Source organism: Mirounga leonina, unplaced genomic scaffold (genome assembly GCF_011800145.1).
Source record: "Mirounga leonina isolate KUSES-001 unplaced genomic scaffold, KU_Mleo_1.0 Mir_166, whole genome shotgun sequence".
Classification (NCBI taxonomy): domain Eukaryota; kingdom Metazoa; phylum Chordata; class Mammalia; order Carnivora; family Phocidae; genus Mirounga; species Mirounga leonina.
The window spans coordinates 21,154,951-21,178,251 of record NW_023270418.1 but is presented as its reverse complement, the minus strand read 5'-3'; the positions used below and the strand labels follow the sequence as shown (position 1 = coordinate 21,178,251).

Below are 23,301 nucleotides of genomic sequence, written 5' to 3'. Positions count from 1 at the left end.
TTTTTGTCCTTAAAAATTAAAGAAAATAAAAATAAAAAGTCATCATCTGAGTTCACTGTAAGGGGCAAAAAATTCAATTACTCCCGACTCTCAACTCTTACTAGACTTGCCGAATGTTTCATAAACTGAATACGTCATTATGGAGGGTACAAAACACAGCATGCACTGAATCAGCTACTCTGTGAAAGGCAATTATGTCAAAGCACTGCTAATAAATCCCTCTTTGGATCTTCAACAAACTCACGGAGTACTCATGCATAATATCCTTGCTTGTGATGAGTGAAAACAACCTCTTTTGTGTAGAAAATAGTTATGCGGCTCGGATCTTACCTGGATGCGTTACATCCTCTCCTCCCTGCTGCTTTTATTACTTGGGCTACTTCACTGCCCTGTGTTTTCTCCACTGGAGGGCACAGTTAGCTAAAAGAAAATTTGGTGAAACCTAATTTGGTCTGTTCTACAGTTCCAGAAAAAGTACAGGTGAGAAGAGGTTAAAGCTGCTATCAGAAATGATCTTTCGGTAATATATCTGAATTTCATTTCTCTGTTCTCCTTGAAAACCATTATAAAAGATAACCACTAATTGGCTAACAGCTAAGACAAAAACAAGAAAAACAAAAAACTTTGTTCTAAACACCACTATCTATAAAGTATCCTTAAAAAATAAGATGGAAAGTAAAGAATGATTTTTTAAAAAGTGAAAATGAACGACTCTAGGTACAGAATAACCTGAAGAATAAACACAAACAGAAACTGTCCCCTTCAACAAGAGTTATACACAGCTGAGGCGCCTGGGGGGCTCAGTCATTAAGCGTCTGTCTTCGGCTCAGGTCATGATCCCAGGGTCCTGGGATCGAGCCCCGCATCGGGCTCCCTGCTCTGTGGGGAGCCTGCTTCTCCCTCTCTCTCTGCCTGCCGCTCTGCCTACTTGTGCTCTCTTTCTGTCAAATAAATAAATAAAATCTTAAAAAAAAAAAAGAGTATACACAGCTACTAGAGTCTCAACAAGGCATCTTCATGAAAATGCAGTGTTAAATCACTCAGTTCTTTTGCTATGACATAAATCATACGCTTGGCAAAAATACTTGTTTTTATTTTCTACGTTTGCATTATCATTTTAGAGATAAGCCAACAGGAGATGCTATTTGGCAGTTCATTCACAGCTTCCTTTTCTTTATAAACCTAAGCAATCCTAAGGGCATAGTGCAGAATAGTTTCAATATATTTAGCAAAAAGATTAGTAAAGAGACATGTAAATACTGCACTTCTAGATAAAGTCAATAAATGTACAGTTTGTAGAGGAACTTATAAAACTTCGGTCTTTTGTTGTTTTAAAATTGCTTTTGAGGGTCGCCCAGGGGCACCCGGGTGGCTCAGTCAGTTAAGCATCTGACTCTTGATTTCCGCTCGGGTCATGATCTCAGGGGTCATCAGGCTCCTCGCTCAGCGGGGGTCTGCTGGAGATTCTCTCTCTCCCTCTCCCTTTTCCCCCCCCCCCCCCACACATGTGCACTCTCTCAAATAAATAAATCTTTAAAAAAAAAAAAAAGACCATCTAAATATCATGTATTTTTAAACAAATTGTTATTTTAAAAGTGATTTACTAAAAAAACCCAAAAGTCCCAGCTAGGGTCTTCAACATAATTCAGTAGCAGCCAGACCCACCTCTGCCATTCTAAGAGAAGGAATTCCGTGTGCCTGATAACACAATTGATCGCTCCCAATCCTTCTCCCTATTTATTTAAATCATCGCTACCCATAAGAGTATTCTAGGCAGAGGGATAAGTGAGTACAAAGTTTGTGCTGTAGATGTACAAAGTTTGTGCTGTAGATGCACAACGAACAGCAAGGAGGCCAGCATGGCTGGAGTGAAGAGCGAAAATTCCACTCAGGTCTGAGTTCAAATGTCACCTTAATGGGAAAATCTTGCCTAATGATCTTATGTAAATTAGCAGAATACAAACTTCCCTCCATCCTCCTCAGTTATTGTCTATTATCTACCTTGCTTCATTTTTCTTCTTAGTGCATCTCACCAACACAGACTTACCAAATATTTGTTTGCTTATTGTCCATCTTCCCCTATTCATATGCAGGCTCCATGAGAGCCAAGCTTTGCCCATTTTGTTCACTGCTATGCCCCCAGCACACTGCAAAGTATCTGACATAGCAAAGGTGATCAAATAGTCATACATGAAAGGATAATTATGGAGTATTGAAAGAGCTCAAGAATAGAGGATACAATCTCGCTGATGATCTTATCCTCCACAATATAGGTCACATGCCCAACATGAGATACAAATACCAATAAGGGACAGAAATGATAGTAACATAAAAATGTAACAAAAGAGCTGTCCATTATCAAAGAATCAAATTCTTTTATTAATCAACAATACCTTACCTAAATAAGACTAGTTCCTCAAATACTAGAATAGTCATCTTTCCAAGGCCAATGAGTGTTTTGTATATAAAAAAGGAAGGAAAAGAACACACACAGAACACACATACACACACTTGCGCACACACCTTCATTCACAGGGCAAATCTGTCTTACCAGAAGGGACAGTACCACACAAAGAAGTATAGCTTCTTTTGATAGTACACGGCCAAGTACACAGCAAATCCGTCCTGACAGAACTGAGAAGCTTGATTTCTTATTGCACTACAGTCCTTTTAGACTGGACATTGCATTACTGGTATTCAAGATAAACAATCTTTACATTCTTTTTAAATCAATATTCATACACACACATGCTCTCCTGGTTCTTGTAACAAACTCAGCATCAGTAAGGCCATATCCCCACTTGGTACACAAAGCAGAGTCCATGTCCCCAAGTTCCATATATCTTTGCTCCAGCTTTCCAGTGATCCAGACGGCACATTCCCCCCACCATTTGGACTTTAAAAATAAGGGAATTTAAATAACACTGAATCTCTAATTTTACTACCTTCCCAAACCAGGAGTATCTGAAAAAGATTTCATAATTTTTTATTTAATAATATATTAATATGGGGAAATGGTGGAGCTAAAAATTTATCACCATAATAATGAACACTATTGACTTCTTATTGGCTTTGGAATGGAGTAGAGAGAAATATGTACCAGACACAGACCCACATGTACACATGCCCACACCACCTTCACCTCTTCATACCTAGTCCTAGCCTTTTTCTTATTCCATCAAACTACATTGGGTCAAGGTCCCCAGATTATCAGGTACTCCCTAAAAATAAATAGTTACTTTAACTTGAAGTAGACTATACTAAGAATTTACTTCAGATTAACTGAAAACCCAATATTCCTGAATCATTTGGTAACAGTTCTCAAAAAGTATTGGCAATAAGACAATCTTCACACACCTACTCTCTTGGGATTTATAAACTGTAGACCTAGGCACTAAAATAATTTAAAAGCCCAATACTCAGAGGTGCCTGGGTGGCTCAGTTGGTTAAGCATCCGACTCTTGGTTTTGGGTCAGGTCATGATCTCGGGGTCTGGGATGGAGCCCTGCATCAGGCTCCACACTCAGCAAGGAGCCTGCTTGAGGATTCTCTCTCTCCCTCTGCCCCTCCCCAATCTTATACACACACTCTCTCAAATAAATATCTTTGCAACAAATAAACAAATAAAAATAAAAGCCCAATATTCAATGACCGGCATAATCAGGAATGAAATTTTACTTAATGAGACCTGCAATCATACCAAAGCTGGCCTCCTTTCATCCATTTCAATTTTTGAATGAACAGCAACAGCGTCAACCATACTCAAAAGAAAATGAACAGCAACAAATTACATTCACCCAAATCTACAGGATTTCCTGTAGAAATCAGTGACAGCATCAAGTACCAGGTGCTTTCCATCTCTTTGTTCTGCAGTCCTCGGTGTGTTGGTTCTTTCCCCAATTTGTACCCACTGGTCCCAAGATGGCTGCAGGCCATCACATCCTCACCTAACACTTTTCCTTCTGCTTCTTTTTACTGAGGAGGAAAGGCTTCTCAGAAGCCCTCCCTCTAGCAGATCACCTCTCGTGTCTCCCTGGCCAGAAACTGTGATACATGCCCATTCCTAAACCAATCTCCAGCAGGGGGAAAAGAATCATCACAAGAAGCTTAAGCTACCCAAGGCTGGGCCCCTGGGGCTGAGGAGGGAGCCAACCTCCCCTGAGGTATATGGTCATCAGTACTTATACAAAATTGGGATTCCTTCAACAAGCAACCAGCCACAACTGCCAACTTCCCCAAATGCTGTACTCACTCTCTACTGACCACATGGAAATCATCTCCCATTCGGTAGATCAGAATTAAATTATGAGGAGGAAAAGATTAACTCAAACTGTAACACAAACATAAACTCATAAGGTCCATTCAATATTTATTCAGTCACCTGTATTTTTTTAATGTTAAAATACTGAAAATAGGCCAATACTTCAACCCTGAGATGTGGTAGAACCTCCACCACCCCCCAACTGCCTCAAATCTACTATATGTCTTTTATTATTTTCAGGACTTAGCTCCTTCTCTCTTTTACTTCAGCTTATTTTGTTTTGTTTAAAGAAAAAGAGACCAAGCACAAGTATTGTGATGGGAAATACGGCTAAGCTGGTGCCCCCTCTCCACTCTGGCAATACCACTGGAGTGCACATTTCAAAGGCATGTCTTTCCCCAAGGATTTTGGTGGCTGAAGCCAGCAACAGCCAAGTGCACGGTGGACAGAAATTCTATCAAATTAATGTTCCTCCCCACCAAGAGCCCTCAACCAGTGACTAATGGCCGTTGGTGTATAAATATCTGAGCTTCCTGGACCTGCAGGTGAGATAACTCTGAAACTGTGCTCTGCACTAGCTCTAAAGTTCTGCGGTGGGATCAGGTTCTAGTTCACCACGGTGCTTGGTAACGCCCCCGTACCGGCTGTGTTCCCTTCCCTGTCTCACTCCCTACCGCTGTTTCTTGGGATCACCTTCCAAATAAACTGACTGCACCTGGATCCCTGTCCCTCAACATCTGCTTCTGGGACAACCCCAAGACAGGAATGCAAAAGGAGAGAAAAGCAAATGTTTCCAGCTGCAGTAATATTAACAAATAAATTGTCAAAAAATATTAACTCATGAATTTCAAAGAAGTAATGTATTTTGAAGCAAATATTATTAAAAGATTTGGGTTTTACATATAGTTTTAAACGTTGCTAAATTTAAAAAAATTAGATTTCAAGTACATTCTAGAAAATATTCCCTCATTTCCAAGATAATACCTTTGCTGTAGAGATCTAAAAGGTACTGCTTTGTCATCAACCTTATAATTCATAAGAATCTAGCTGAAATAAAGACGAGAACAGAAAACCTTTCACTAAAGAAAAAAGAACTCTCTAAATATCTTTAAGCCTGAGACAGGAACAGTGAGGTATTGAGTAAGAAATGATGGGAACTTATAATCACCTTTTATAATAATGCTTGTAATACAATAATGGGACTTTAAACAGTTATGTCAGGTTTGAAAGTCTTCCAATTATATCACAGTTGAAATAACACTTTGCTACCAATATTTTAACGATACTGTTAATTCACTATACCTAACTATAGCTTTGGTATATATTAAAAATAAAGTTGAAGTTTAAGGTACTTCTTTAAAACTAGCACAATTTGCGGTTAAATTAGTTTCACTTTTTTTTTTAAGATTTTATTTATTTATTTGAGAGAGAGAGAGAGCACATGAGAGGAGGGAGGGTCAGAGGGAGAAGCAGTGTCCCCGCTGAGCAGGGACCCCGAGGCGGGACTCGATCTGGGACTCCAGGATCATACCTGAGCCGAAGGCAGTCGCTTAACCAACTGAGCCACCCAGGCGCCCTAGTTTCACTTTTAATACAGAAAACCAGGGGCGCCTGGATGGCTCAGTCATTAAGCGTCTGCCTTTGGCTCGGGTCATGATTCCAGGATCCTGGGTTCAAGGCCCGCATTGGGCTCCCTGCTTTGCAGGATGCCTGCTTCTCCCTCTCCCACACCCCCTACTTGCAGGAAGCCTGCTTCTCCCTCTCCCACTCCCCCTGCTTGTGTTCCCTCCCTTGCTGTCTCTCTCTCTGTCAAATAAATAAATAAAATCTTAAAAAAAAATACAGAAACCCAGCTTACATTCACAAAGTTGTAAAAAAATTTTAAGTACATTCTAAAATTGACATATATTAGATAATCACATCAGAGGAGACTCAGGTGTTGATCACGACAAAGTGGTAACAGATCTCAAAATAAATCTCTGAAGCAATTTGAACCTCACATAAACAATTTAATCAACTCCTGGGGCAATTCTATTTCTAGATTTCTAATTGAAAATGGAAAGAGAAAAAAGGCCCAATGTCCAATAATGTGTAAAATGCTTTGTACTGTCTACAAAGAGGATTCAGAGACTCTTAACATCTCTGAAGACAGAATGGGTACCTTTAGACATATTTGAAAGGTGAAATAAACAGAGTGGATGACCAAAGATTCCACAGCTAATAAGTATCAAAGTGAGAAGGCAGAATATGAACTCAGGTCTTCTGATAAGTTCTATATACTTTCCACCATACTTCCCTGCTTTTCTGCCTAAAAGGAAACCGCAAACATTTATCGAACTAAGGCACAAGTGCTATATGGGATACACTCCATTCAAACCATTCAAAAATACTGTGTCCGTTTCCTAAAATATTACATGCTGAGGCTCCAAACTTTCCTATAGCACATACTTTATGACAACTATAAATGACTGCTGAACCAAAGGACTTCGGTAAAGAACTTAGATTATCAGACTCAGTCTGGTGCTAATCTCTTGAAAGACTGCCTGACATCCACACAGAACCTGTCAGAGATCAACCTCATTATTTCCCTCCCACAGCCTGCTCCTTCTCTGTGTTTCCAACGTCAGTGACTAGTGTCATCAGCTGCCCAGAGTCCAGACATACCGCAGTCCTCCTTGAACTATTTATGACAAAGGCTCACAACTTGAACCTCCTCTCTCTCGTCTGACTCCCATCCTCAGTCCCTGCCCCCCCACTATCTTGACACAAACCACACCACCATCACCCAATGCCTGGCTTACCACCCCTGCTGCCACCACCACCAGTCTCCTGCTTATCTATCTCCTGAGTTGCTCCCTTCACATCCATTCTCCAAAACCTCAGTTGTCCAAAATATAAATTTGATCATTACACTCAACTGCTTAAAATCTTTCAATGACTTCCCACTGCCTTTACGATAAATAAAACCCTCACCAGAGCCTAAGGTCCTTTATGACTACCGGCCCACACACCCCAACCCCCACTTCTCCAGCCTTACCTCTTGCTTCTCTCCTCCAGGATTCTCAGCCGAAATGTTCAGTCCCTCTACTCGAAGTACTCCGCTGTCCTCCAACTCCCCTCATCTGCTCATCTTTAATTCATCAGTGTAATTTGCAGAGTGGTTAACAGGAAGTTCAGGAGACAGAGTTCAAATCCTAGGTCCTCCTACACTTACTAGCTATGTGACTTTGATCAAATCGTTTGCCCTATTAACTTAGCTTTCTTTCAGTAAAATGGGGATATTAACAGGACCTCTCTTATTGGATTATGTGAGGATTAAGTAAATTCACTGAGGTATTTAGAAAAAGTATCTGGTACATGGTTAGCTTTTTTATGAATATTACATCTTATTACCATTATTAACATCATCATCTTCTTCCCTCTACTCTTTTTCTTCCATACTTTGGATTAAACGTTATTTCTTCTAGAAAACCTTCTTTAAGCCCCTGATCTAGATTAGTGCCCCCAGTACACTTTCTGGAGCTGCTTATATAATGATCTGTGACCTCTGCTAGACCAATGGAGGCAGAGGCTACGGCTTTCTTGCTTACCACTATATTCCCATACTCGGTACTGACTACGGCACACAGTCAACTAAAAGGGAAAATTCTTCTGATTAAACCTAGGACCATTTTCTTTCTTCATTATTTGGAGGACTTAACATTTTTTTAAAAAGAAAGAAAAATAATCAGAACATTTTCTCTAGTTTCTTGGCCCTTTAAGAATCATCAGTATGGGGGCGCCTGGGTGGCTCAGTTCATTAAACATCTGCCTTTGGCTCATAATCCCAGACTCCTGGGATCAGGATGGGGCCTGCATTGGGCTCCCTGATTGGTGGGGAGTCTGCTTCTCCCTCTCCTTCTGCCCCTCCCCCGCTTGTGCTCACGCACTCACTCTCTTTCTCTCAAATAAATAAATAAAATCTTTTAAAAAAAAATCATCAGTATGTATCACATTAATTTCACAATAAATATAATTTTTTAAAAAATCCACCCATAAAGAAAGGAGACAGACTTAAAGCTTTCTTTCCTCTAAATGTAACAAACTAAAAAAAAAATGAGGCCACCAAAAAAATAGTATCACAAACAGAAAATAAGAAAATACTCAATTCTTTCTAGTTAAGCTTCCAAAGTCTTCAGCTATCCTTCTATGGTCCTACTTAAATTAAAGCTTCTATTATTTGCATCTACCAAAAAAAATCACTCTTATTGAGATCCTACTCTCACCCAAATCTCCAATTAGTAAAGACTGGGAAATACTGGATGTGCTGCTTGTGGTTCTCATTGTATAGCAACACACTTAAGTTCCAAGTGGTTGGCGGTTTTTTTCCCCCTAATCCATTTCAAATGCAGAAACACAGAACTAGCCTAAAATAGAATCTCTATTTCACTGTCAAAATTGTAAGTAAATATTTAGTACAGAAATCACTGGGAGTTTTAACACTATTATAAATCAAGCCCTAGTACCAAGAATAGACATCCAGCTAAAAAGTCTGCACATGTTAAGTCCACTGTCTTCTTCTAGGGCTAGCTTGGCAATAGTCCGGTACTTCCTGAAAAGCGTGATCTTAAGAATCATCTAATTTGTTAAAAATACATTTGCCCATGTCCTTTTCTTTGAGATTTTGATTTAGTAGGTCTATGGTGAAGCCCTAGACTCTATATTTTTAACAAGCACATGCAGTTATTTTTATGATCCACGTGCGTTTGGATATTGCCATGGCATAAACAGACCTTTCACTTTCAGGCAACATTTGAGGAAGTCTCCAACTTCCTCCAACTAGCTCTTGTACAGGTATTCCAAACTGCCTTAAAAATCATTGTTATCAGGAATTTTGGCAGGAAAGTGGAAAGAACATGGAGCCTGGAATCCGAAAACCTAAATTCAATTTCTTCTGCCACTGGCTGTAACCCTTCCACGAGTCACCGTACCTCCCTCTGATCCTGGCGTATTATGTAGAAATTACAAAACCAACCCTAACTTGCTTTACAGGTTGTTGTGGAAATCATATGAGAATGCTTGCAAAATCACTTTGCAAATTAAGATGTCATTACAGGAAAATTTCATTAATTCAGCCTCCTCTAATTCAGAGTGTGTGAACACCATTGTCTAACCCACTGTGTTTTTGGGGTTTTTTTTTCCTTCACATTATCTATAAAGAGATCATCACCTCCTTTCACATGACAGGCAATGAGAGGTATTGGAAAACACAGATAAGCAGCAGCTCCCTGTTCCCTGGCAAATTTATTAGACTGAATGTGCAAGATTAGGAAAACCTGTTTACTGTATCAGCTCTGTTTATGTGACAAGTCTGGAGGCTCAGCTATCATTAAAGCAAGCTTGGCAATATTTCTACCGGAGTTAGCTTGGTCGTGAGCAGTTAATGCCAGTCATTACAGTAAAACCAATCTGGAGAATGACTTTTCTACATACTAGAAATGTTAAGGGAGCACTAAAACTGGCATTTAAACTTCTAAAAGATACTGTAGCCTTTCCTGGCCACCTTGAGGAACACATACTAAAACAATACAGTATTTCCTTGGCAATTCAGTGTCATCAACATAATCTGTATTTGGGGGATAAGCACAGCTGAGACAGTAGGTAAGAGATGTTGGATCAACTCACTTAACTTATACCACTGTATACAATGAAAAAGTTCCCCCAGTCTTAACATCTATGAAGGGGTGTACTGAGAGCATGGCATAATGGTACCTTCGATGACTAGAGGTGCATGTCATTTCTTCTAGAGGTCAGGCTCTTGTACAGGGAGGGCTGTTTTTGCCCCATGCCAGTTGCAGAGATACATACTGAAGTCTAGTTCTGCCAGCATCCTCGTTGTTACCACTGATCACCCTGACAAATCTCTTCTCCTCTATGTCAGAGCCTGCTGCTCATCACTCCCACCACTGCTTTTACTGTGGTCTACCCCAGAGGCATCCACCATTCTCTGCCCTTTGCCACTGACCGGGCTTGCCTGGCCATTCTCTAACTGGATGCATGATCTTGCAGCATATTTCCCTAATAGTCTGACTGAGATGGTCACCAACAGCCCTTGTGGTTTCTTTATTCCATCATGTTCTCTTCTGCTTCCTAATGACATTTCAATTTTCTGAAGTTTCTCACAAAACGACTAAAGTTTTGTAAAAATTATCAACCAACCGTTTTTTGCATTTCTTTCCATGAGGCAAATAAACTATATATCCAGCACTCTGTGGTTAACTTTCTAGAAGTTATTGGCCATATATATTTACCAGTCAATGGCTTTCCCACCCAAGAGATTTTCCAGGGAATTTGGTTCAATGTCTCCAACAATTCAAAAAGTCTGAAGGTTTAGAAGGCATGGGCATGTTTTATCAGGCCTTCAAAATAACCAAACTAGGCGCGCCTGGGTGGCTCAGTCGTTAAACATCTGTCTTCGGCTCAGGTCATGATCCCAGGGTCCTGGGATCGAGCCCCGCATCGGGCTCCCTGCTAAGCAGGAGGCCTGCTTCTCCCTCTCCCTCTCCCACTCCCACTGCTTGTGTTCCTGCTCTCGCTATCTCTCTCTGTCAAATAAATAAATAAAATCTTTAAAACAAAACAAAACAAAATAACCAAACTATATTTTGGTCAACAGATCCTAGAATTTATTTATTTTTTCACTAATTCACTCAACCTTACCAGTTAGCAAGGTTTTGCTGAAATTTTAATTGGAAAAGTCATTCTTAATAAAAGAAAATCTATTTCCAAGAATTTTGTAAGGATTTGGAGATAAATAATCTATATATTACCAAAATTCTATTAATATTTAAATGTTTATTAAATGTGGCAGAGTGGTTGGTTTCCTGTAACAATTTCCTAAAACCACAGATGAAGAAAGGGTACCTTATTACCAGTGCTACTCAAGGACATCTTTTTGATCTCACTACATTTCACACTTTCAAACTGTTATCCTGACCCTGCTCTAATATACTAATTCTGTAACCAGTCTTTATCTAACCAGCCTTGGTTTATTTTTTTCATTTTTTTAAGTTTTTCTTTTTTTTTAAGATTTTATTTATTCATTTGAGAGAGAGTGCACGTGCACGGGGGAGAGTGAGAGGGAGAAGCAGACACCCCACCGAGCAGAGGGCCCAACATGGGGCTCAATCCCAGGACCCTGAGACTATGACCTCAGCCAAAGGCAGATGCTTAACCAGCTGCGTCACCCAGGTGCCCCTAATCAGCCTTGGTTTAATTTCAATCTCGTTTTTTAGGTGTGCGTCACTTGAAATTTTAAAACAAAAAAGAAAAAAGGTGTACACGTTTTGCAAAACAAAAGAAAAAAATGCAAAACCAAAGCAAAACACCCCACCCCTCGCACATTCCAGGAAGGGGGAACCAAAGGCTCCAAGGCAGCAGTGTCAAGCATGTCCTAGGAAGTGAGTTCAAGGAAGCATGTTCAAGCAAGATGTGAAAATGACTGGGAGGGAGGGAGAGAGAGAGAGAGAGGAAAACTGGGCAGAGATGAAGTCAGAGGTAAAAGAAGGCAGGAGGCAGGTGGTTGAAAGCCTTGTCAACCACAGAAAAGAATTCTGGTTTTTAATACGAACAGGATGAGAAGCCACTGGAGGGATCTGGGCAGAGGATCACATGATCCAACTTGAGCTTTTCAAGGATCACTCTGGCTGTTGTTTAAGAATCAGCTGGGGGGGGGGGGGGGGGGGGGGGGGGGGGGGGCAGCAATGTGGAAGCAGAGAGACAGGAGGCTGCCATTCTATCAAGGCAAGAGATTTCAGTGGCTTACACTAGAGTGTAGAAGGAACTGGATTCTAAATATTCTTAAGTTAGAGACAATGGGATTTCCTAATAGACTGTATATGGGGTGAGAGAAGAAGAGTCAGAGATAATTCTAAGATTTTTACAAATTCAATTGAAAAGTTGCACAGAACCAAATTTTCCTAAACCTTCATATCTTAGGTCCACTAAGGGGAACCATATTTCAGGGAAGCACTTGGTCAATCTTTTCACAAAAGCAAGAAATCTTCCTCAAGTAATCACTAATTAAGTGATCTGTTCATAACTTCAAATTTCTAATCGTTTATCAGCTGAGTGAACTATATTATTCTTGGTTTCAACAATTCCTCTTCATCAAATAAGAGTAATATATACAAATAAAAAATGTCCTTCAATATTTACTTAGTATCCATAAAACACACAAAGGACTACACTAGAGCCTCATTTACATCTCATTTCGTTGTCATAATACTCCTGAAAAGCATAAGTCCCATCTGAAAGATGAAGAAAGTTATTCTCAGAGGTTAACTATCTTTGCCCAAAGTCAAACATTTTAGCCACTAGCAAAGCTCACCCTTGCAGCTCCGACTCCAAAGCCAAAGCCAAAGCCATTATCACTATTGTTAACCAATGTAATACTCTTGAGAGAGGCGGCGCCTGGGTGGCTCAGTCGTTAAGCGTCTGCCTTTGGCTCAGGTCATGATCCCAGGGTCCTGGGATAGAGCCCTGCATCGGGCTCCCTGCTCAGCAGGAAGCCTGCTTCTCCCTCTCTCACTCCCCCTGCTTGTGTTCCCTCTCTCGCTGTGTCTCTCTCTGTCAAATAAATAAATAAAATCTTAAAAAAAAAAATACTCTTGAGAGGGAGTAATTGTTCTAAATCTTAAGTTTGCTAGCCTTTCTTCCCTTCCCCGACTGGCTTCATCATTTAAATAGAAAGTAACCTCACTTAATGGTGCTAAAGATAACTTTGCGGAAACTGGACAGTCTCCCCGGAACTGCCGGAGTTGGGGTAAAGCCCTTGTTTCACTAGACAAAGTGAGTAAATAAAACAGTGTTTCCTCTGATACGGGATTTGTGGCAGGCTTCTCAACTACCACACCACGGTTTTATGGACTGACCTCAAGAAAGCAGTAACCCAGTTTCAGGGTTCATGCAACAAACCCTCTCACCCAGTCCCTGGTAAGAGTAGAACTTCCCACATCACAGTGATTAGATTTTCCCCCAGGGAGAAATGGTCTCTGAAAGATGATAACCGGGAATGGCACAGAAGTACGCTCCCATACTCCATAAAGTATGAATTTGCATTTGGGGATCTTTGGGGTTTTTTAAGGCAATTTGGACTGAGATTACCTGAATAACTTGCATTGGTCCGTCTCTGTGGCAATGCAACAATGTTGGGAAGGTCAGAGAAACAAAGAATTCTCTTTAGAGTTGCAACTCAACATCATCATCCTTCTGCTTAAAATCCCTTCAACTGTTTTCCCTGTTCCTGGAATAGATTAAATAGCCCTGCTCCCTGGCTCCTTCTCCCCACCTCCACTCTCATTTTACCTCCCGTCCATCCCTTCCTGGCTCTAGTCACTCAGGCCCTGTTTCGTGAGAGCCCTCCAATTTCCAGCCTCAGGAGCCTAACACCTACTCTTCCCTTCCCTTCACTCATTGCTCCCCCAGGGCAGCTCTTTCAGACCAATCCCGAGCTACTTGATTCCAACAGGTGCTACCTAGTCCACAATGCTTCCAGAAACACCAAGCATGTGCACATTTGGAAAGTGTGCCTTCGACTAAAAAGCAGTATGTTCCAGGGCACCTGGCTGGCTTGTTTGTTAGAGCATGTGACTCTTGATCTCACGGTCGTGAGTTCAAACTCCACATTGGGGCGTAGAGATTACAGAAAAAAATAAACGCTTAAACATCTGACTTGGCTCAGGTCATGATCTCAGGGTCCTGGTATGGGCCTGGTAGGGCTCCCTGCTTGGCGGGGAGCCTGCTTCTCCCTCTCCCTCTGCCCCTCCCCTGGGTCGTGCTCTCTCTCTTTCAAGTAAATAAAATCTTTAAAAAATAATTTAAAAATTAAAAAATAAAAGCTTAAAAAATAAAAAATAAAACAAAGCAGTATGTTCCTAAGATATAAAGGAATCCACCCCAAGTACTCATGCAGTCTATAAACCAATCACCAATGCATAAGCACATGCATATTGTAGAATGGACAACTTGGCTTCCAATCCTCATCTGCCAACTCACTAGCTATGAAACCAAAGACAAAGGAAGTCATTTACCTAAGCCTCCGTTTCTTCCTCTATACACTGGGGATAAGAGGGCAGAGCTCAAAGACTGATTAAAGATAATCTACGTCAAATGCCTGGAATACTTTAAGCATTCAATAAATGGCAGCTATTAATATGACTTCTGGGCTTGCCAATTTAAATAATTAACATTTCATACATAATTCCTCAAATCATTTGATACCTCAAAGTCCAGTTAAAGAAAGGGACCTACTGCCAGTGGGCCCTGGTTACTCAAGCAGCCCTTAGCCACTGGAGGTAACTAGAACAATCCTGTGTAGTTATCCAAAGTAAAAACAGAAATTATGCACCCCACCCAATTTTGAGAATCCTTTGATTCTTGAAGCTTGGCTAAGCAAAGCCAGCTTGATGAATGGCTTTTCTACAAAAGAAGCCCACCACCCCATGACCTTTCTAAGTCTTCACTGTCATCTGAATTAGGAAAACCTTGGAATACTACAGGGCCAAATGAGTTCCATCAGCATCCAAAGCTGCAAAATCTCAGGGATCTGCTAATATAGATGTGCAGACAGCAAAATGCAGAGGTAAAGACCCTTTGGAAAATCTAAACTCACTCCACAGAATGGAGTATTATTCAGCGATAAAAAGAAAGGAAGCACTGAAACAAGCTACAATGTGGGGAACCTTGGAAACATGGTGCTAAATGAAAGCCAGTCACAAAATACTTCACATTGTAGGATACCATTTATAGGAAATATCCAGAATAGGCATACATATAAATGTATACAGAGAGACCGAAAGTAGATTCATAGTTGACTAGGGCTTCAGGGGGTGGGGGTTGGGGAGTGACAGCTAATGGGTACAGGGTTTCTTTTAAGGAAGATGAAAATGTTCCAAAATTATATTATAATGGTTGCACAACCCTGTAACTATAATAAAAATCTTGAACTGTACACTTTAATTTTTTTTTTAAAGATTTTACTTATTCATTTGAGAAGGAGAGAGAAACAGAGACAAAGAGAGCATAGCCGGGGAAGAGGGATAGGGAGAGGGAGAAGCAATCTCCCCGCTGAGCTAGGAGGACCTGGAGATCATGACCTGAGCCAAAGGAAGACACTTAACCATCTGAGCCACCCAGGCGCCCCTTGAACTGTACACTTTAAATGGGTAAATTGTATGGTATAGAAATTATATCTCAATAAAGCTATTTTTTAAATCTAACTGCTTAGTGGATCCTTTATTCTTTGCTGCCTGGAGCAATATCCTATTAAAAACTAAAAATAAGAGCTCAGAGTGCTGTCTTGGGTTTAAAGTATCTTGGCTTTAGAAGTATACTTACCTTGTCTTTCCATCTCTCACCTCCACATTATTTCAACATCAATCATTTTAGATGAATGACAATGATGGAAATTGCTCAAATAAATGTAAAATTTATCTATGCTCAAACCAAAGCCTACAGATTACATTCTTCATTGCTCCACAGTAATGACTGTTCTCTCCTTTATTTAGTATAAACTGACCACTTTTGTTAGCAATCTTCTTCTGATTACTCGCTACAGTGACCTTCAAGGAACTAAAGCTCCAGTTCCACAGGAGCTTTTTGTTCTAAGAAGTACTGGCAGTATCCAGTAACAATGACAGGCAAAACTGGCAAAACCCATCTGCCACGGACCTGGTGAAATCGGCATAACTCACTTGAGTGGGAATGGTACTGGAGAGAACTAGGGAAAAGAGATGACTTAACTCTGGATTACAGGAAAGAGATAAACTAGGGTATGGGCCAAGTAATGCATGGTCTTAAAACCCTAACTAGATTAAAGAATACGTGGTCTGAAATATTTTTACTGATTGCAAAGCAGACCTGTTTTCATGTTTTTACAAGCTTTTGGGGTTTTGTTTGTTTTTTTTTGTTGAGATATAATGAATACAGCATTATACTAGTTTCAGGTGTACAATGTAACGGTTTGATAGTTGGTTTTGTTGTTTTTTTTTTAAGATTTTATTTATTTGACAGAGAGAGACACGGCGAGAGAGGGAACACAAGCAGGGGCAGTGAGAGAGGGAGAAGCAGGTTTCCTGCCAAGCAGGGAGCCCGATGCCGGGCTCGATCCCAGGACCCTGGGATCATGACCTGAGCCGAAGGCAGGCGCCCAACCGACTGAGCCACCCAGGCGCCCCACGATTTGATATTTGTATATATTGTGAAATGATCACCACAGTAAGTCTAGGTAACATCCATCACTATACATATTTACAGAATTTTTTTCTTGTGAATTTTCTCCTGCCCAGTGTGGGGCTTGAACTCATGACCTCAAGATCAAGGATCACATGCTCCATCGACTGAGCCAGCCAGACACCTCTTGTGATGAGAACTTTTAAGATTTTTTTTTTTTTAAGATTTTATTTATTTATTTGACAGAGAGATAGAGAGCACAGATAGGCAGAGTGGCAGGCAGAGGGAGAGGGAGAATCAGGCTCTCCGCTGAGCAGAGAGCCCGATGCGGGGCTTGATCGCAGGGCCCTGGGATCATGACCTGAGCTGAAGGCAGTTGCTTAACTGACTGAGCCACTCAGGCGCCCCAGAACTTTTAAGATTTAATCTCTCGGCAACTTTCAAATTTTCAGTAAGGTATTATTAACTATAGTTGCCATGCTGTACATTACATCCTCATGACTTATTTATTTTTCCAAGCTTTTGTTTTTAAGTTTAGAAGCACTTAAATCTGATCAATACACCAGTTACTGTGGGAAAAGACAAAAAAAAATGGGGACCCACACTCCCACTCCTTCAGATTCTAAAATCTGAGGAGAAATTAAACATACTCACATGAAGAGACTTAAGAATAACAAGAACAAAAATATATTATCAATTCAATGCACATTAATATATCATGAAGTATTTAATTGATTATGGAGAGGAAGATGTTAAATGTTAGTACTAGAAAGTAGAAAATGTCTCCCTAAAACTGCCTGCTACCACCATTTATTCAAAGAAGGCTGCACAGGATGAAGATACCAATTTTATAGGGGAGAAAACTTATTAGTGCTACTTAGACACAAAAATTAATTCTAATAATCCTAACCTCGATTGAACAAATTATCTACCTAATTTTAATCACATTTAACTCTAATTATTCAAGTGTCATCTCTGCTGCTTTGTTGTCAAATTATTTCAGTTCATCCCTCCAAATGATACAAAGAACCTGTTTAAGATGAAGTACTCTTAATTTTGTTTTTCAAAGATTCCCTGAATTTGGAGAGGTAAAGAAAATATTTTAAGATCCAGGTCACCACATGTATGTAATGTTACAAATAACAACTTGATTATTTCTCCTGCTCAAGTACTTAAAAAAGAGATTTTTCTAACAATCCAGGGTAGACTGAACTTAACAATCACAGTGTCACTTTGTGACACTATGATCCTCTGTTACATCCCAGTGTTCTGGTTCAAATTTCATTTCTAAATCTTTTAAACATTTCCTTCAATTTAGCAACTTTCCTTCCTCTGGAACAAATCTTTTCAATGATGATTTGGACCATCTGAGTTATTACACTATGGTCTATTTTAGATCGTTTAAAAAAAAGTTATTAACATGACTCTCTGCTTACAAATCACAAAACTTCATCTTGATATGTGATTTCCTAATGCACTGGAATCTTGTGTAACTATCTCAAAAGTTCACAAGCTAGTTTTCCAAATGTGACAGACAAGAACTTGGGCAAGTCAATTGTGAAATCATAAACTTTATTACAATCTAGTTGAGCACTTGTTTTTCAAGGAATATCAGAAAACACTAAGTGATTTTTAAAAATAAGTATTACAATGTGAACAGCTGCTTCACATCATGGACAGAGCTCTTACATATCCATTCCTGTAAAGATGTGTTCTCTTTACATTGCTGTCCCAAAAAGGTTTTTCCTACTAGGTTCTTTAAATGTTTTGAATGAATAAAGTGAAGAATATGGAGTTCCATTATTTGTGTACCTTAGTTGAGCCTAGTCTGAAAGCAACCCCTAACCATCCCAAAATTCAATCAAATGCTTGGAGAAGTGTACATTCAATAGTGAAATAGCAGAATAAATAATCACAGAGAACGACCACAAGCACACCACTTGATTTAAAATGAAAAAAAAAAAAAAAAAAAAAAAGCCCAAAGAAAGGAAAAATACAGAAAAGCACCAAAAAAGAAAAAAAGCCAGGGCAAAACTTCCCTGCAGGTAATCTTCCCAACTTCTCCAATCTGACCCTTCTCTTCTACTTTTAAAATCCTCCAACTGAATGGAACAAGATCCATAGGTTTAGCTTACTCTTTGGGGGAACACTTTTTCCTACAAGTGTCCTTCTGCCAAAGTATTTCTGATTTCCGGAGAGATACCGTTTTGCAGAAGCAACAATGTTACACACCAGGCCTCCAGAAAAGTTTAAGGAGAAATTAAAAACAAAACAAAAACCTTGTAAATTACATGAACTAGGCCGTATCCAAGTAACTGGAGAGAGGCAAGTTTCCAAAAAGCAGAAAGACTTCTGTAATTCTATGTCCTCTTCGTCCATCTTCACCCCCCCCCCAAAAGTCAACAGAATGCCCTTCCTGCTTAGCAGGGGGCCACTATTCCAATCAAGCGAAAAACCTTGTTTTAAAAACACTGAACAAGGGGCGACCCTAGGTGCGCAGAGTGTGACTGAGGAGGCAGCAAGGTGACGGACTCCCGGCCATGAATCCGGAATGACTTAAAGGACACAAGTCCCTGGGAGTTCGGGCCAGATCGCTCCACCACCCACCAAGTGGCACTTCAGATTCGCTGAGTTGGGCCAACAACGTATCTACTATTTAAGAACTCTACAAGTCCAGGCAAGCCAGCAGCCGGCTAAGGGGCCGGGCGGGTACAAGGGACGCAGGAGCCTCGGGAGGGAGAGGGGACCCGAAGAGGGGAAGGCCAGGCGCTGGGCCCGGACTTGGTCAGCACCGGCCAGACCCCGGCCTGGAGCTGCGCGAGCCGCCCCAAGAGCGAGGGGCCGGCGGCGCTGGATTGCACTCACCTGCCCATTCTCCGAGCCTGGGTCCGACCCCTGCCTCGTGACTCAAACCCCAGACCCGAAGGGCCGTGAAGAGCAAGTACGAGATGCGCAGGGCCACGTAGGCCACGGTGCCTGCGCCTACCCAGTACAAGAAGCCGGCGGCAGGAAAAGCGCTCTCCATGGCTTTCAACTAGGCCTTACTACCTTCGTGCATAGAAAAACGAATGAATGAATCCAGGAAGAGGCGCCCGCCGTGACGGTGAGGACGACACCAACAGGCGCTGCCCCTGCGCCTCTTTTGGCCTAAACCCCGCCCACGGCGCCATATCCGTGCCGCCATTGGTGATCTAGCGTTCCCGCTGTGCGTAGTGCGTCAGCCATTGGCTGACTCCAGTTTCGCTACCCCGCCCATGTCCCCTCACGCGCGCACCGGGCCCTCTCTCCGTTCTGAGCCGGCTGATCGCTTCCCTGCCAATCACACTCCAGCCCCGCCCAACGCGTCACCACGCCCCCAGGATTCCTCCAGAGGGCGGCAGGTCTCACCCCACCAAATCTCCCAGGTCTCTCATTGGCTGCAGTGGTCCTCACGACTGCGGGAGACTGCGCTCCGATTGGCCAGGGAGACCCAGCCGCGTTTGGGCTCGGGATCTAGGAGGGAATGGGGTCTGAGAAGCCACTAGTGAATGGGAACATGGTAGTAAAAAGTGGGCGTAGAGTCTTGGTTTTAGTTTCACCTCTGTACTAAATACTTCTGTATCACTGTTAAATATTCTGTCATTGTTCCCATAAACTTTTCCGAATAAAGGCTTGCATCTGCCATTTCTATGTCTCCACGGAGCATCTTCCCTCCAGTTACATGTACTTATTGTGGACCTTCTAAATGCTCCCTCTCGTCCTGAGCATTAAACAACAATGCTCCCAAGGTCTTGGAGTTCAAGGCAAATAACTTCATGGACTCAAATAACTGTAATACACAGTGGCATAAGAGCTGTAATGATGTAATGTAATGAGAAATAGAGGAACATAGAGGAACACAGCTTGATGAATAAGTAGTTTGGGGAAGGGACCCCATGTTTAACCGGACCTTAAAGGACAATAGAGATTTTTGTTTTACTCTCTTTGTTTAAATTTACGTTTTCGGTGGGGGTAGGTGGGGTGCGAGGGGACACAAAAGTTGTGGTCTTGGTAGAGATAAAGAAAACTACCTCAGCAAAATTCCACAAGGTAAGCATGGGAGATTGTGTAATGCAATAGAGTGCTTCACACTTCCTCTCTCATCCATCAAGAGTTTTTGTTTCCTTTTCTGGCATGGATCTGGGTTTTTATAAAACACCTAAAAGTTTTCTTAGCCAGTAGGGACTGCTGATTCAAGACTTGAGACTTTTTTAAAAGGCAGAAATTTAAGGGTAATAATTGTAAGGATCAACAGTTCAACATATCTTGAAGCTAACATAATAATTTTATAATATTTAGTTTCAGAGCCTTATCTCTCCCTGCCCAACGCCCCCCCCTCTTTTTCCACCCTCGTATCAGAATATTTAAGTATAACCCTAAGGCTGATACTGTTCTTTATAAACTGTCAACTGTCTAGCAGAATGCAGCCATGTGAGTTGAGCAGGCACATTTTGTTTTAATTGAATTTGATACCCTTGGCTGAGGCTGCCTGTCCAGTTCAATGAAATCCCACCACTTCTTTGTCTCAACATCTCCCTCTAGCCAAAGTCTTCACATGCAGTATAGCCCCAAATGCATATATCCCGATTCATCGTTGCTCACCAACTAAGGGCCCTCAAGATATTCATGCTCCTTAGAATAGGGCAGAAGGAGGAGAAGAGAGCTATTAACCAATAATACAAGGGTGCCTGCTGGCTCAGTCAGTAGAGTGGGCGACTCTTGAGGGTTGTAAGTTTGAGCCCCACATTAGATGTAGAGATTACTTACAAATAAAATCTTAGGGGCACCTGGATGGCTCAGGGGGACTCTTGATTTCGGCTTAGGTTGTGATCTCGGGTGGAGGGATGAGCCCTGTGTCAGACTGGGCGCTCAGCGGGGAGGCTGCTTAAGGATTCTCTGTCTCCCTCTGCCCCTCCCCCTGCTGGTGCATGCACGCGCTCACGCTCTCTCTCTCTCTCTCTAATAAATAAATAAATCTTTAAAAAATAAAATAAAATCTTAAAAAAATAAACTAATAATATGTATTTGTGTTGCATTTATATGTATGTCTATGCCCCCCAGTAGAACTTACGATTATTGGGAACACTATGCTGTGAATCCATAGGACCTAGAACACTTCGTGGAACCCTGAGATACTCAATAAACATCTGACAAATAAATGGAAGTGAAGATTCATTCATTCAACAGATATTGCTGTACCAGAAACTGAGCTAGGTAGGTATTGGATATACAATAATGAGCCAATGGTCAATTCTTAGTCCTCATCCTGTTGTACCATTCAATGATGAGTGGCCTCTGTTTTCCTTACCAGCTGCTCCTTCTCAGATGCTCCTTCCCATCCTTTGATGGATGGCCCCTCCTAATGCTGGCCTCTATATGTTCCAGTGCCCTTGGGCTCAGACCCCTGCTCTCTTTACTTCTCTACACAGTCTCCCTACATGATTTTATCCAGTCCCTTGGTTTTAAATATCAACTGTAAGTTGATGAATTCCAAATATCTCTGGCCAGGCTCAACTTTTGCTCAGAGGTGTGCATAAATACATAATCTCTACCTAACTACTCAACATCTCCATTAAGATGTAAAATAAACATCTCAAGTGAAACATGTTCAAAACAGACTCTACCCCCTCAAACACACACACACACACACACACTTCTCTGCTTCTAATCTGTTAAAAGTATCACTATTTACCAGCTTTCTAAGGTTTAAAACCTAGGGGTCAGCCTTGATTTTTTTCTTTCCATTACATTCCCATATTCAGTTCTTGAGCAAGTCTTGTTCACACTACCTCCAAAATATATCTTGACTGACCACTTCTCCCCACTTCTGCTACTACCAACCTAATCCAAATCACAAGGATTTCTTACCTGGAATATGGCAATAGCCTCCTCACTGGTCTCCCAGAAACTGTCTTGAGGTTTGTTCTCCATGATGCAACTTGAGTGGTTGTTGTTGTTTGTTTGTTTGTATTTTAAGTAAATTAGATATCATTTCTTCTGCTCAAATCCCTTCAAGGACTTTATAAATCAGATTAAGAACAAAATCCTCCAAGACTAGTTTATCTTCCCCGACCTCTCCAGCAGCATCAACAACTCCTGTGCTCACTTGATTCCAGCCACATGTCTTGCAGTTCCTGAAATAAGTCAAGTTCATTCCAATCTCAGAGCAATTCTATTTCCTGTTCCTTTTCCAGAACCTCTTACCCTCTGCCTCCCAAGTCTCACTCCTTTATATTATTTGGGCTTCTGTGCACACGTTCTCCCACTTAGAGTGGTTTTCTCTGATGGACCTACATAAATAGACCAAATCGCCTCTTCTCCTTTGCCCTAATTTACTTTCCTTATAACCCTTAATGCCTTCAAACTGTTTGATTATTTGGTTTTTGTCCATCTTCCCAATAGAATGTAAGTTCATGAGGACAGTGACATTTTCTTGTATCTTCACCTAAGATGTGCACCTAAGAATAACTGACACTTAGTAGGTATGCAATAAATACTCGTTGAATAAATGAATGATGAATAAGTGAAAATAGTCTAGCTAGAGAGGCAGACATTAAGCACATCCAACTAGTTATATGATAAAAATTGTAATGAGTACAAAGAAGAAAAGAATAGGGGTTAAGAGAAGAAGATAAAGGGAGGACCTAATTTAGATGGGAAAAGGGGACTGCCCTGAAAAGCCTTTCTAAGGAAGTGACATTTGAGCTGGGATCTAAGGCTAAGTAGAAATCAATCTGGCAGAGTAGGACGGGGTAGAGGAAAGGAGAGAGCAACAAATACTCACTGAGGGTTTGTTGTGATTTTGAAGAACA

The 23,301-nt window shown here is 41.1% G+C and overlaps 1 protein-coding gene across 1 annotated transcript in view; it reads right to left on the bottom strand.

Annotated features, from left to right (window-relative positions):
* Nucleotides 1–19,624, bottom strand: part of HSD17B12 (hydroxysteroid 17-beta dehydrogenase 12) — a 156,807-nt gene extending 137,183 nt beyond the window's left edge. The window contains exon 1 of the mRNA XM_035012601.1: nucleotides 19,337–19,624. Coding sequence (XP_034868492.1) covers nucleotides 19,337–19,496 — 160 coding nt within the window. The 5' untranslated portion in view covers nucleotides 19,497–19,624. The remainder of the gene's footprint in view (nucleotides 1–19,336) is intronic.
* Between the last annotated feature and the right edge of the window lie 3,677 nt (nucleotides 19,625–23,301).